At 46.1% G+C, this 11,765-nt stretch overlaps 1 protein-coding gene across 1 annotated transcript; it reads left to right on the top strand.

Annotated features, from left to right (window-relative positions):
- Positions 1-1,501: 1,501 nt before the first annotated feature.
- Positions 1,502-8,758, top strand: C1R (complement C1r). Its single transcript, XM_075716078.1, has 11 exons — positions 1,502-1,509; positions 2,310-2,556; positions 2,792-2,984; positions 3,166-3,309; positions 3,597-3,793; positions 4,289-4,436; positions 4,521-4,642; positions 5,229-5,307; positions 5,717-5,857; positions 7,648-7,722; positions 7,956-8,758. The coding sequence occupies exons 1-11, from the start codon at positions 1,502-1,504 to the stop codon at positions 8,756-8,758; spliced, it is 2,157 nt and encodes a 718-aa protein (XP_075572193.1).
- The last annotated feature ends 3,007 nt before the right edge of the window (positions 8,759-11,765 follow it).

Here is an 11,765-nt window from a genome sequence, read left to right on the forward strand (position 1 = left end):
AGACACTGAAATGATCAGCTTCCTTACAAATGATCCTCAAGCACATCTGTCTATCCGTGCTTTGCCAGGGAACACTTTTCCCACCGGTGGCCTGTTCATAACAGATCTCTCAGAGGGTAGTTTCCAGTGCCTGCCAGCTACTTTCCAGATGCGGTTTCTGAGTAAAAGCTTCCCTTCTGGTAGCACAGTAAGCCAGCAGAACCTGCTCCGGCATGGCATGGCACAGCACAGCAGTGAGCCTGCCCAAATATGTTCATCATGCAGGGGAGATATTTGGACATCAGGAAGTACTGGGGTAATGTCCCCTGCTTAATCTTAATTTGGATGTGTGGGGCCATATGTTGTTATTAGAGAGGCACTAATTACATGTTTATGTGGTCTTTTTCAGATAATAATTCAAAGACATTTGATGAGCAGGTTCTCTAGTACACTTCCATAAATATCCCAAAGACGCTTTCTTCATTCTTTTAAACACTATTTTCATCTTCATTCAACATGTTTTTGTACCTGTGAATTATTTCCTATGATTTCAATGTACGAAATTTGCTAATTTCTCTGAAGCCACCCGTAATTCTAAGGGAAAACACTAAAATGGTGTTTTACCTCTTACTCCAAAGTCTGAAAGCCAAGAAACTTTAAACTTCACAAAGTTGGTGGCACACAATATATGTCTCGGGCACTATGTTGACAAAAGTCTGAAATGTGTTTGTAAGTTGTTCTCTTCTCTCATTTCCCCATTAAATACTGAAGGCCTTATCTATCTTGTTTCTCCTAAAAATGCTTGCAGAACAAACAGCAAGAAGGGTCCTTGAAAACAGCCTTGTTCTCAGAATGCTCTTAATTTTACAGGTTTGTTCATTTTTCTTAGTAGCTATTTAACTCAAATGTCTGAGGTTTCTTGCTTTCCCTGAAGGAGCTCCCAGTTCCCATCAAACTCTGCAGTACTCTTCAGCAAGCCAGAACAGAGGGAACTTGACTTTTTTGACGGTTTGTTTTTCTAAAGTTTAAATTAATTTGTTAAGACTAAAATTTCTGGTCTTCTTCCTACACCAGAAAACTGCCCAGAAGCAGTGGGAGAGGCTTCCTGGGAGGATGTCTTTGGGGGGGACACACCAAACTCAGAGCAGCTGCTGGACTGCAGCTCATACCCTAGGCAAGGTCTCCAGCAATCGTTTTCCTGCCTTCTCACCCAGGAGAGACAGATCGGCTCTGCCACGCTCGGATGTGACAGCCCCCCAAAAGCACTCCCCGGAGCCTGTGTTTGCGCGGCCCGAGGGAGGACCCGCAGCTCGACGGCAGCTCGGCAGCAGAGGGCAGCAGGCGCCGGGCCGCCGGAGCCTGGTCCGCTGCCAGGCTGCTCGCAGCCGGGCTCTCCCTTCCCTCCCTCCCCCTCTCCCCACCTACCTGACCGGCCCCCGGGCTTCCCGCTGACCGCCGCTCCGGAGCTCCGGCCGGGGCAGCGGGGAGGACGGGCAGGGCTGCCTGCACGGCGGGCGAGCGCATGGACATGTGAGTGGGGGCAGCTGGGGAGGGGGAACGCGGGGCCACATCCTTGCGGGGAGAGAGCAGGAGGGTTAGACCCTTCCAGGAAGGCGAAGAGGTCCAAGGGGCTAAGCTCATGCTCGCTGTCCCTCCATTAAAGCTTTGCCAGCATGTAGGGTTGAGGAAGAAGGCTTTTCCTGGCTGATGTTTTCATGAGATCTGGGCGGTGAGCTTGTTTTGGAGGAACGCTCGTAGCCCCGTTCCCCAGAGGGGAAGAGGGGCGATCTGCAGAATGAGCTAAAAAATGAGGGCCAACTCTTGGAGGAGAGGGATGGAGGCCTGACTGGGTAGAGGGCTGCCCAGGAGGCACTGCAGGATTTGCTCCTCAGCAAACTGAGCTTAAGCTCTTCAGACCCTCACCAAATGAACTGGGCAGAGATCCTAAACGAGCAATCGACAGAAATGACCCGCTGGCCCAGAGCCAAAGGGAACCAGACTCCCCCTGGTTCTAAGGGACCTAGCCCCATGACTGCTGGGAACAAGTAGACATTGCTCAGGGGATTCACCCATGCTCCTTCAAACTGTTTCCTGGGTTGATGAATCTCTTTGGCTGGGTCACAATGCCTTGCTGGAACCTGGGTAGTACTCGTGTCTTCACTTCAGCTGTCCTCCTTGTTCCTGAGCGATCCAAGCCAGAAGTTGGACCCGCAACCAGGCCTCCTGGGTTTGGATTCCATTAGGCAGTGCTCAAGCCACTTGTGAAGTTGCCCCTGATTTTGGATTACTTAATTTTGTGCAATGTCATAGTTTACTTGCCATGTTCACAGGCACGTTCCCTTTCTCCTATGGGCCTTCCTCTTTTTTGGAGTGATCGGTTCCAGTCCAGTCCCAAGTTCCAGTCCAGTCCCAAGAAACCTTTTTGGGGAGATCAGATCCCCTGGTTATCCCAAGCCATATCCCAACAATAACATCAGCACCTGGGATATCCACGTCCCAAAAGGCTATGTGGTGAAGCTGACCTTCAGATATTTTGACCTGGAGCCATCTGAGTCCTGCTACTATGACTATGTTAAGGTATGTACATAGATACCTGGGCCAAGGGGTGGCTGGAGATGGGAATCTAGCGGCCACCACATGCAATGGCTCTTCATTCACCAGGCCTCCTCTCATGGTTCCTGCAAAGGAAAGGGAAGGAGTTAAAGATAGAAATGGGTGGAGCATGTACTGGCAACTCATGGCTGGGTAATAGTAATGCATGGAGCAGACTGAATCTTATGAGGCTACAGTGATTTCTCCTTAACCTTGACAGATCAAAGCAGACAAGAAGAACTTGGGCCGGTACTGTGGCCAGCTTGGGTCAACCACAGGCAATCACCCAGGAAGAAAGGAGTTTGTATCTAAGGGGAACAGGATGCACCTGGCATTTCACTCTGACTTCTCCAATGAAGACAATGGCATGGTGATTCCCTACAGGGGCTTCCTGGCCTATTATGAAGCTGTGGGTGAGTAGGCAATACCCTCAGCATGCAGAAAGAAGCCTGTGTGGCTCCAACCAATGTTCCTCCTTGTCAGGCAAATAAAAAGAAGCTGTAAGCAAGGGTATGGATCTTTATGTACTTTCAGTGTACAGCAGAGAGGTTTAATGCTTTCCTCCCCTTGTCCCTGCATCTCGTATATTTTCAGATCTTGATGAATGTGACCCTAACAATGCTGCTGAGAAAGGTGAAAGGCCTCAGTGCCAGCACTTCTGTCACAACTATGTGGGTGGTTACTTCTGTTCTTGCCGGACTGGCTACCAGCTTCAGAGTGACCACCACTCCTGCAAAGGTAAATTGAAATTTTGAAAGATCAGAGGGTTCCAGGGAAGGAGCCCTTCAGCCAGGAAGGGTGGGAGAAGTGACTTAGGGAGCAGTTAACAGGGCTGCAGAAGACACAGTTCCACAAGGTCAGGTTGGATGGGGCTCTGAGCAACCTGATCTAGTTAAAGCTGTCCCTGCTCACTGCAGGGGGTTTGGGCTAGATGACCTCTAAAGGTCCCTTCCAACCCAAAGCATTCTATGATTCTGTGATTCTGTGATTCACAATGTGACCTCTGCTTTCTTCCTCTACACCAGTGGAGTGCAGCAGTGAGTTGTTCACAGAGGCATCTGGGTACCTGAGCAGCCCTGAGTACCCTCAGCCCTATCCTGAAGACCTCCGGTGTAACTACAGCATCCGTCTGCAAAAGGGCCTGTCTATCATCCTCAAGTTCTTGGAACCCTTTGAGATTGATGAACACCAGCAAGTCCACTGTCCTTATGACCAGCTGAAGGTACTGGAGATTAGCAAACTCTACATCCAACCCTGCTGCCAGACCTGGACAGGAATTGTGGGGACACCACTATTCGGATGAGAAATATGGGATCAGTATAAAGAGAATGCCCCAGCATGAAGGACTGAGCTCTTCCCTTGTCCCTCCCTCAATGCTTAATTACCATTGTCCGGAGGTCAGAGGCTCTGGGTCACAGGCCCCTGTGAGTGGAGACAAAAAAATCATTCTTCTTTCAGTTTTATCTCCCTTTGATTTAATCTCAGGATTTGAAGGGGTTGATAGCCCTGATTCCCTTGATAAGGGAGAAGCTGAGCTTGTGGTAGGTCAGCCCTTTGTTCTGATCTGTCAGTGCAGACATCAGCAAAGATGGGTCACACAGACAGCCCTGTTCACCATCATAGGCTCTGTGGCAAACTTGGTCTGGATTGAAATAGGGGTACTGGGGCAGAGAGCCATGTGTGTTTCTGTCCCTGTGATACATGTTTTCCTCATCAGATCCAAGCACGAGGGAGAGAGATTGGTGAATTCTGTGGCAAGGAGTCACCTGGCAGCATTGAAACCAACAGCAATGAGGTGGACATACTCTTCCTCACCGATGAGTCAGGGTTCAGCCGTGGCTGGAAGATCCACTACACCTCGGAGAGTAAGACATTTCTTCCCCAGTGGCTACTACAACTTATCTACACCATTTGTTAATGCCAACTTACTTTGTCCCGTCCTCTAACAGAGATACGGTGCCCACAGCCTGTCCCACGGGATCAGTTTACCATCATCAGAGACCTGCAGCCTGTGTATCAATTTCAGGACTACTTCGTTGTCAGCTGCAAGACTGGGTATAACCTGATGGAGGTGAGATCCCTTCTCCACTCCCTTCAGCCATATTCTGGCTTCTCTTCAGTTTGTGTAAGTCTTTCACCTTTCAGTAAAACTTTCTTTGGAGATTTCACTCATGGCAACCTCTTGCAATTTCTGTTTCTTCCTTGCTTCTATTGTCTTTCTTCCAGTGGTTTCTCCTTTCCAGCTCCCTTCCTTATGCAGTTACTGTTTCACAAAGCCCTGGTAGAAGATGAGAGACAAAGATCCCAGGAAACATTGGTAAACAAGAATATCTCTTTGGAAGGATGTGAAATCAGACTTGAAGCAGAAGATGTTACCTGCTTCCCTTGCCATCCTATTGCCAGGACCGGGTAGTGCCCCAGACTTGTCACGGTTTTATGGTTGCTGGCTGCTGATATCTTGGCCTGCTGTGAAGAATTTGTAGCCTGTGGCAAACACAGGAAGGCAGCAAAGGGAGAGGACAGCAACTGGAACAGACTGCAGAGGGGCAACTATTGGACAGCAGTGAAAAGATGGGCAGATAGAATAATATTTTAATATGAGGAAGGGAATGTAAGGCTCTGTACAACCAACAGAGATGTTTTTCTCTCCCATGCAGGGCAACCGAAAGCTGCTGTCCTTCACAGCTGTCTGCCAGGCTGATGGGACATGGCATCAATCCATGCCCCGCTGTGAAAGTGAGTGATCTGAGAACGGGGATTATGCCCCCTGCCGTGGCTTTTCCCCTCCAAGAACACGGGGAAGTTCAGCCTCTATGACTCAATTTGTCTGTGGCCATAGACTCATGGATATGCTGGTTGGAAGGACCTGTGGAGGTCCACTGTTGACTTTCATTACATTTTTCCGCTTGCAAAAATTTAAATGTTTTTCCTCCCTTACAAAAACACATAAAGTATCACTGAAAATTTGCTATAATCTTGTAACATCTAAAAGCAAAATATTGCAGTCTGGGATCCATTTTGGAACAACCTCTCTCTGCCCACTGTACTAACTGATCCTTCACATCATGGCCACAATCCAAGTTGAGCCTAAACCTGCAGGCAGTAAGACTATCTTTGATTCATCTCTTTTTTTTCTTTTTTGTAGTTGTGAACTGTGGCAACCCTACAGACCTGACCAATGGGGCATTCAGCTATGTTAACAAACCTGCAAACAACAACTACCAGTCAGTGATCACATACCGATGCAATGAGCCATATTACCACATTGTCACCGGAACAGGCGGTGGTGAGTCCTAATCCCACACAGACATTGAAATCTGTGCATGAAAAGCCCTCTCAGATTTCCAGTTAGAATTGACTCTGCTCCCCAGGCTTAGAGCTCATGCTTTCCTCCTGTGAAGGCTCTCCAGTCTTTCCTTGGCTCTGCAGCATAGCTCCTAAGGCTTGTTGTCTCAGCCTATTCCCACCGTGTTTCATTCCCAGAGTCCATCACATCTCTCCTCCACACTTTCCTTAACTTTGGCAGAAGGTCTTATTCTCTCAGCTGTAGTCATGATTTATTCTTCTCTAGTGGATTTCATTCTTTCACTGAAATTTGAGGCATAGTGTCTGGGAATCACCAAAATTCTGAAACCTCACCACACCAGTCCAAGTTGCTACAGATGCAAATAAAGAAACACACTCCACTCCACTGTAACACTGTTTACCTCTTTGGAATATTGTTCAGCAGTAGAGACATCTAAGGACTAAATAATATATGTACAGAAAAATCTATTTTTATGCAGCAGGTCACAAAAATTAAGGCAACATTCAAAATCATTCACATGCCTTCTTTTTGCACCTGAGATATGATTTGATGACACAGGAGCTTTGGTTACAAGAACAGTGTAAGGAGCTCATGATTTCCTTGCCTTGGCTGCTCATTTAGCATCCACAAAAAATGTAGATTTTTAAGCTGAATCGGTTCTTGGATATGGTTGCCAGCACAGATGCATGGTTCTGCAGCATGCCTGAGACAGGTGACATGCTAGCACTGGGGCCAGGAGCAAGCAGCTAAGGAGTTCTTTAAGTTCATGCTAATGTTGAATTTGATTATTCTTGCATCTGAGTTTAACTCTTTCATAAAGAGTCAGAGCTCAATCTCATCGGGAAAAAATCAGGAGCAAGTAACTATCAGCACCAGCCAAATTCTGATGGGGAGGCGTCATGATTTAGTCAATTTTGAAAGAGAACAGCAAACACTTTCTTGGAAGCATTTACTACAGTGTAAGATAAAATGTATATAAATTATTTTTAGTCACCAACACAAACTTTCTAAGAAAAGCGAGAATGTTGGAGGTAGTGGAGTTTGTGTTGAGAGGTGACATGCAAGTTAGCTGACCTGCAATATAGTATTTTTTTTCTTTTTTGTAGTTGTGAACTGTGGCAACCCTACAGATCTGACCAATGGGGCATTCAGCTATGCTAACAAACCTGCAAACAACAACTATTCAATATATGCAATTCAACTATTCAATATATGCAATATATGACCTCAGAAATAGATACTGAGCATGTACAGTAACTGACTCATCTTTTTCCTGTTTCTGGAGCAAACCACCTTGCCCTAGTCTCTGCAAACTACAGAGACCAGAAAGCTGAATCTAAAAGCCATGTCTTCACTACTTCTCTCCCTTCTTTGGACTAAATAAGGTCAAACAGTGCTCTGTAAGCATGTGGACTGAGCAAAGTTAAGACTTCACTCAGATGGCTTTTCAGGCTTTTCTTCTACAGCAGCAGTGCCTGAGCTTTACTGGTCCCCTGGAACTGAGCTGCTTCAAGATGTACATGCTATCCCAGATGGAGACATTCCAGACTATACCACAGGCGGCTTTTCATGGGAAAGGGTGCCTTTGGGATGGAAGGGCTGAGTGCAGCATGCGGGAAACCTTGGAGAGAGGAACCCCTTGAAAATATTCTGTTCTATTCTGTTCTTGTTCTGTTCTTGTTCTGTTCTTGTTCTGTTCTTGTTCTGTTCTTTCTTCCCACCCCATGACTGCAGGCCTGGGTCTCATTCACTTCCCTGTCATCCTACAGACAGATTCGCTTGCTCTCCTGAGGGAACCTGGGTGGATCGAGATGGCCAGGTGAGGATTCCTGCCTGCTTACCAGGTCAGTAAAAAACTCTGACTTTGTCTGGTGTTTACCAATTCATGCTTACACTCGGTACAAAGCTGGGACAACATGCAGGGAGGGGAGTGAGGATAATGGTATCAGCAAGGGAGGACAGGGAGATCTATCCAAGAAGGCAAAAATAAGGTGAAATTGAACAGTGATGGTGTAGGAAAGAGAGACACAATCCAGGGTAACGGAGGGTGTCATGATCTCTTTGCATTTCTCCACAGTGTGTGGGAAGCCGGTCAGTCCCATTACTGAAGTCCAGCGGATCTTGGGTGGCAAGCCAGCAAGGAGTGGCAATTTCCCTTGGCAGGCTCTGACTGGCATCCATGGACGAGGGGGTGGTGCACTCCTGGGCGATCGCTGGATCCTGACTGCTGCCCACACCATCTTCCCCAAAGGGGCAGGAGTGAATAATGTAAGCCTGGACCAGCTAGCAGAGGAGGCTAATGTTTTCCTTGGCCACACCAATGTAGAAGAGCTCCACAAGATGGGTAACCACCCTGTACGTAGGATCTTTATCCATCCAGATTACAACCCTAAAGATGAGCACAATTTCAATGGGGACATAGCCCTGCTGGAGCTGAAACACCCAGTAACCCTGGGCCCTACAGTACTGCCCATCTGTCTCCCAGATATTACCAACACCACGTTCTACATGGATGGGCACGTGGGCTACGTGAGTGGCTTTGGTGTGGAAAAAAACTTTCTTTCAAATGATTTGAAATATGTGAGCCTACCAGCAGTTGCTCGAGAGAAGTGTCAGAGTTGGCTGGACAGTAAGAAGAGAGATATATCTATGGTTTTCTCTGAGAACATGTTCTGTGCTGGCTTCCTCACAGTCAAACGGGATACCTGCCAGGGGGACAGTGGGAGTGTCTTCACAGTGTTAGACACAGAAAGTGGTCGCTGGGTGGCTACGGGTATTGTTTCTTGGGGTATTGGCTGTGCCGAAGGTTACGGCTTCTACACCAAGACCCTCAACTATTTGGACTGGATCAAAGGGATAATAAGGGAAGATAGGCTCTGAATGTTGCTGTTCTACTAGCTGAAGAATCACTGATAGCATATAAATTTCCAGACACAGCAAATCATATCTAAAGCTTTTGATGATGTCCCAAAGGCTTTTCAAACACGCAGACCATGTACCTTCATCGTGCGCACTTCTGAAAGCCACCATACTGTTTGATGAATTCTTGGTGGTACCATCAAAACTTAGCAAAGCTGCTGTAACACTGGCAGCTTGTGGGATGCCTTTGTGGACGTTCTAGTTCTTCCAAATCTTATTACTAGATCAAGCCTTAATAATTCAGGAAATCTCATGACAGCAAACATGTTATTGTTTGAAGTGCTGACAATATCGTCAGACTACTGCAGTCTACTTTTGTGCTCTATTGTGTGGGAAGGTTGCAGGGCAGCAGACTTTCTTGAAGGATCTGGTACTTTGTGCTGAGTACAGTTTGCATATGCCCGTTGGCATCAGTGAGATTCTATGAATATTAAAATCATTGCTGGAGAAACCAGGTGTGTTATGTTTTTTGTGTCTTTGTTTAACAACTACTAAATATTCCCCATCACTGAAAGTAACTTACGGACTTTATATAGGGATTGCTTTACCTACCACTAAAGTGTTTCCAGTTCTGTAAAGGCATGTGGCAGTTGCTCACCTGTCACAAAACTACCATTAGATTACCCAGTCTGAAACTCCAGATGACTTCAAGGGAAAAAAAGAGGCAAAAAGAAGTTGTCTGGGTGATGCCACATTCAAAAGAGAGGGAAGACAACAACAATCTCATGGAGAAAAGAGCCCAGGAACCTTCACCGACCAGAATTTGAGGATGGATTTTTTTATATTATATGAAATAAAGTTCTGACTGCAGGACAGCAGCTCTAAAATGATGCTGACTCAGAGAGAACATGACCCCTCTTGTGGGTATTCTCTGGAGTTATCTCTTGGTTAGTTTTGCTGCTGCAGAACAACCTACCTTTTTCTTGTGAGTCACTGAGAGAACTGAAGTCTGTGAGAGCTTGACAGGGGAACTCAGAGGGGGTAAGGTCATAGTTGCCTTCTCGCACTGTTTTCTGTGAGATCCAGCTCCAGATCTTCTCAGGTGTCAGTATCTCTCATTTGCTTTTGAGATAATATACCCTGGGGAGTGATCTGTGAAATTGCACATCTGATATAATTTCAGCCATGATCTCCAGGAGTCAGAATTCTGTTGATTTTTCCCATTTGTATGGGCAAGAGGGGAGCATGAGAAGCAACAAGAGCATGGAAAAACAAGGTGTCCAGTTGTACAGGAGCAATGGATAAACCCTGGTCAGGGGGAGGGAAGGGAGAACAAAGCATATGCAACTGGAGGGTATTCCAGATGAAGAACAGGGAATTTCTGGGATGCTCAGTGAGTACAGGTGACAAGAACAACAAAATACCCGACTCTTCAGTCCTTGTAAAAATTGGGAAAAATTTTTGAGAAGCCATCTTAAAGAATCTCCTGCTTTGCAAGGAGACTAGGAAACTTTGGGAAGCTGAGGCATGGAGAATAGACGATTTGCCCAAACCCCCTATAGCAATTTGTGACCCTCCTAGGAATAGCAATCTCAGCTAAGTAAGTATCTTTCCTGTCTCCTGGACCATTCAGCCACATTTCTGTTTCTCCTCCTCTGCTGTCCTGAACTGATTTCAGCAGTTTGTCTTCCTGTCCTTTTCCAGAAAGATTGGAGTTAATCAGTGAGCTACTGAATAATCATGTGACACTGCTTGCCCGAGTGGCTTTGTGGTCATAGAAGCAAAGGAAATGTCTTCCCTTAGTTTGAAGGTCACTTTTTCAGAACTTAAAATGGATTAATTTTCCCCAAATTGTACTTTGTTGAGCTATTTCTGCTGCTGAAGTATCCATCACATACCAAAGCAGAAGCTTCCTAATAGCCAGACATAGCAGTCTGTAAGATTTCCAGTGGCTTTGCTCACGATTACCCCAGATATTTGGGTATGTCTGTATGATTTATGAAATTCTAATACATACTGTGAAGTTATAAAATATTGTTACAATGGCACCACTGCATCATTATTGTTTCTTTACCAGTATATAGTCACCTCTTTGCACAAGAGGAATATAGGCTAAGATTGCAGCCTGGACTAGTTACCAGGGATGGACGCTTCCCTTTTGTGCTCCGAAAGGTGAAAACTGAGATGAGTCCACCTACTTAGCAACAAGAAGGAATGACTATAAAAGTTTATACTAGATTAAAGTTGGCACATATGGATGTAAAAGTAAAAAGCATTCAACACCCTGTGGGTCACAGTTCCTCAGGAATGTAGGATAAGATCCTTGGTTCCTAGCCCAACAACAGAATAACCTTTTGCTTGTTACACAAAATTGAAGGTGCTTGAGCTGAGTGCAGGAATCTATATGAAATCTCCCAAGAGCTGCACACATCCTCCTCACCATTTCCTAGACTCTCAGAAAAACTTAGGCTGGAAGAGGAGGTCTCTAGTCCAATCCACTGCTGACAGTAAGACTAACTTCAGAGCTTCAGGGCCTTGCCTGGGCAAGTTATGAAGATGTCCAGGCACAGAGATTCCCCAGTCTTTTATGGCACTTGTTCCACTGCTGACCCACACCCTGGGAAAAAGTCCAACTGGAAATTCCCTTATTGCAAGCCGTGTGAATTGTCTCTTGTCCTATGTGTTCATGTTTCTGAAGAGTCTTGCTCTGTGCACTCTCTAGCTCTTTGTTAGGCATTTGAATACAGCAGTTAGATCCCCCTCTTAGCTTCCTCCTTTTCAAGGTGAACAAACCCAGCTTCCCTGTCTTTCATCATATGTCATCTGCACCAGTTCCCTGACCATCTTCGTGGAAGGATATCTGTGAGTGATATAGGACTTTCTGGAGCAGAAGACACCCGTAATGCACGTCAGTTAATCCTCTCCCACAACATTACCTTCCCTAATTCAAGCAAGCTTTGTTTCTTATCTAACACAATAAAGTTTGAAAAATAAAGCCCTGAGGACAGGTGAATGAAAGGATTTTCAA

Source organism: Pelecanus crispus, chromosome 1 (genome assembly GCF_030463565.1).
Source record: "Pelecanus crispus isolate bPelCri1 chromosome 1, bPelCri1.pri, whole genome shotgun sequence".
NCBI classification, from domain to species: domain Eukaryota; kingdom Metazoa; phylum Chordata; class Aves; order Pelecaniformes; family Pelecanidae; genus Pelecanus; species Pelecanus crispus.

What these genes read in the sequence shown, in the direction of transcription:
- C1R (XM_075716078.1), top strand. An exon ending in TGACCACCACTCCTGCAAAG is followed by an intron (nt 3,310 to 3,596) that starts GTAAATTGAAAT and finishes CCTCTACACCAG; the next exon opens with TGGAGTGCAGCAGTGAGTTG. An exon ending in GTCCTTATGACCAGCTGAAG is followed by an intron (nt 3,794 to 4,288) that starts GTACTGGAGATT and finishes TTTCCTCATCAG; the next exon opens with ATCCAAGCACGAGGGAGAGA.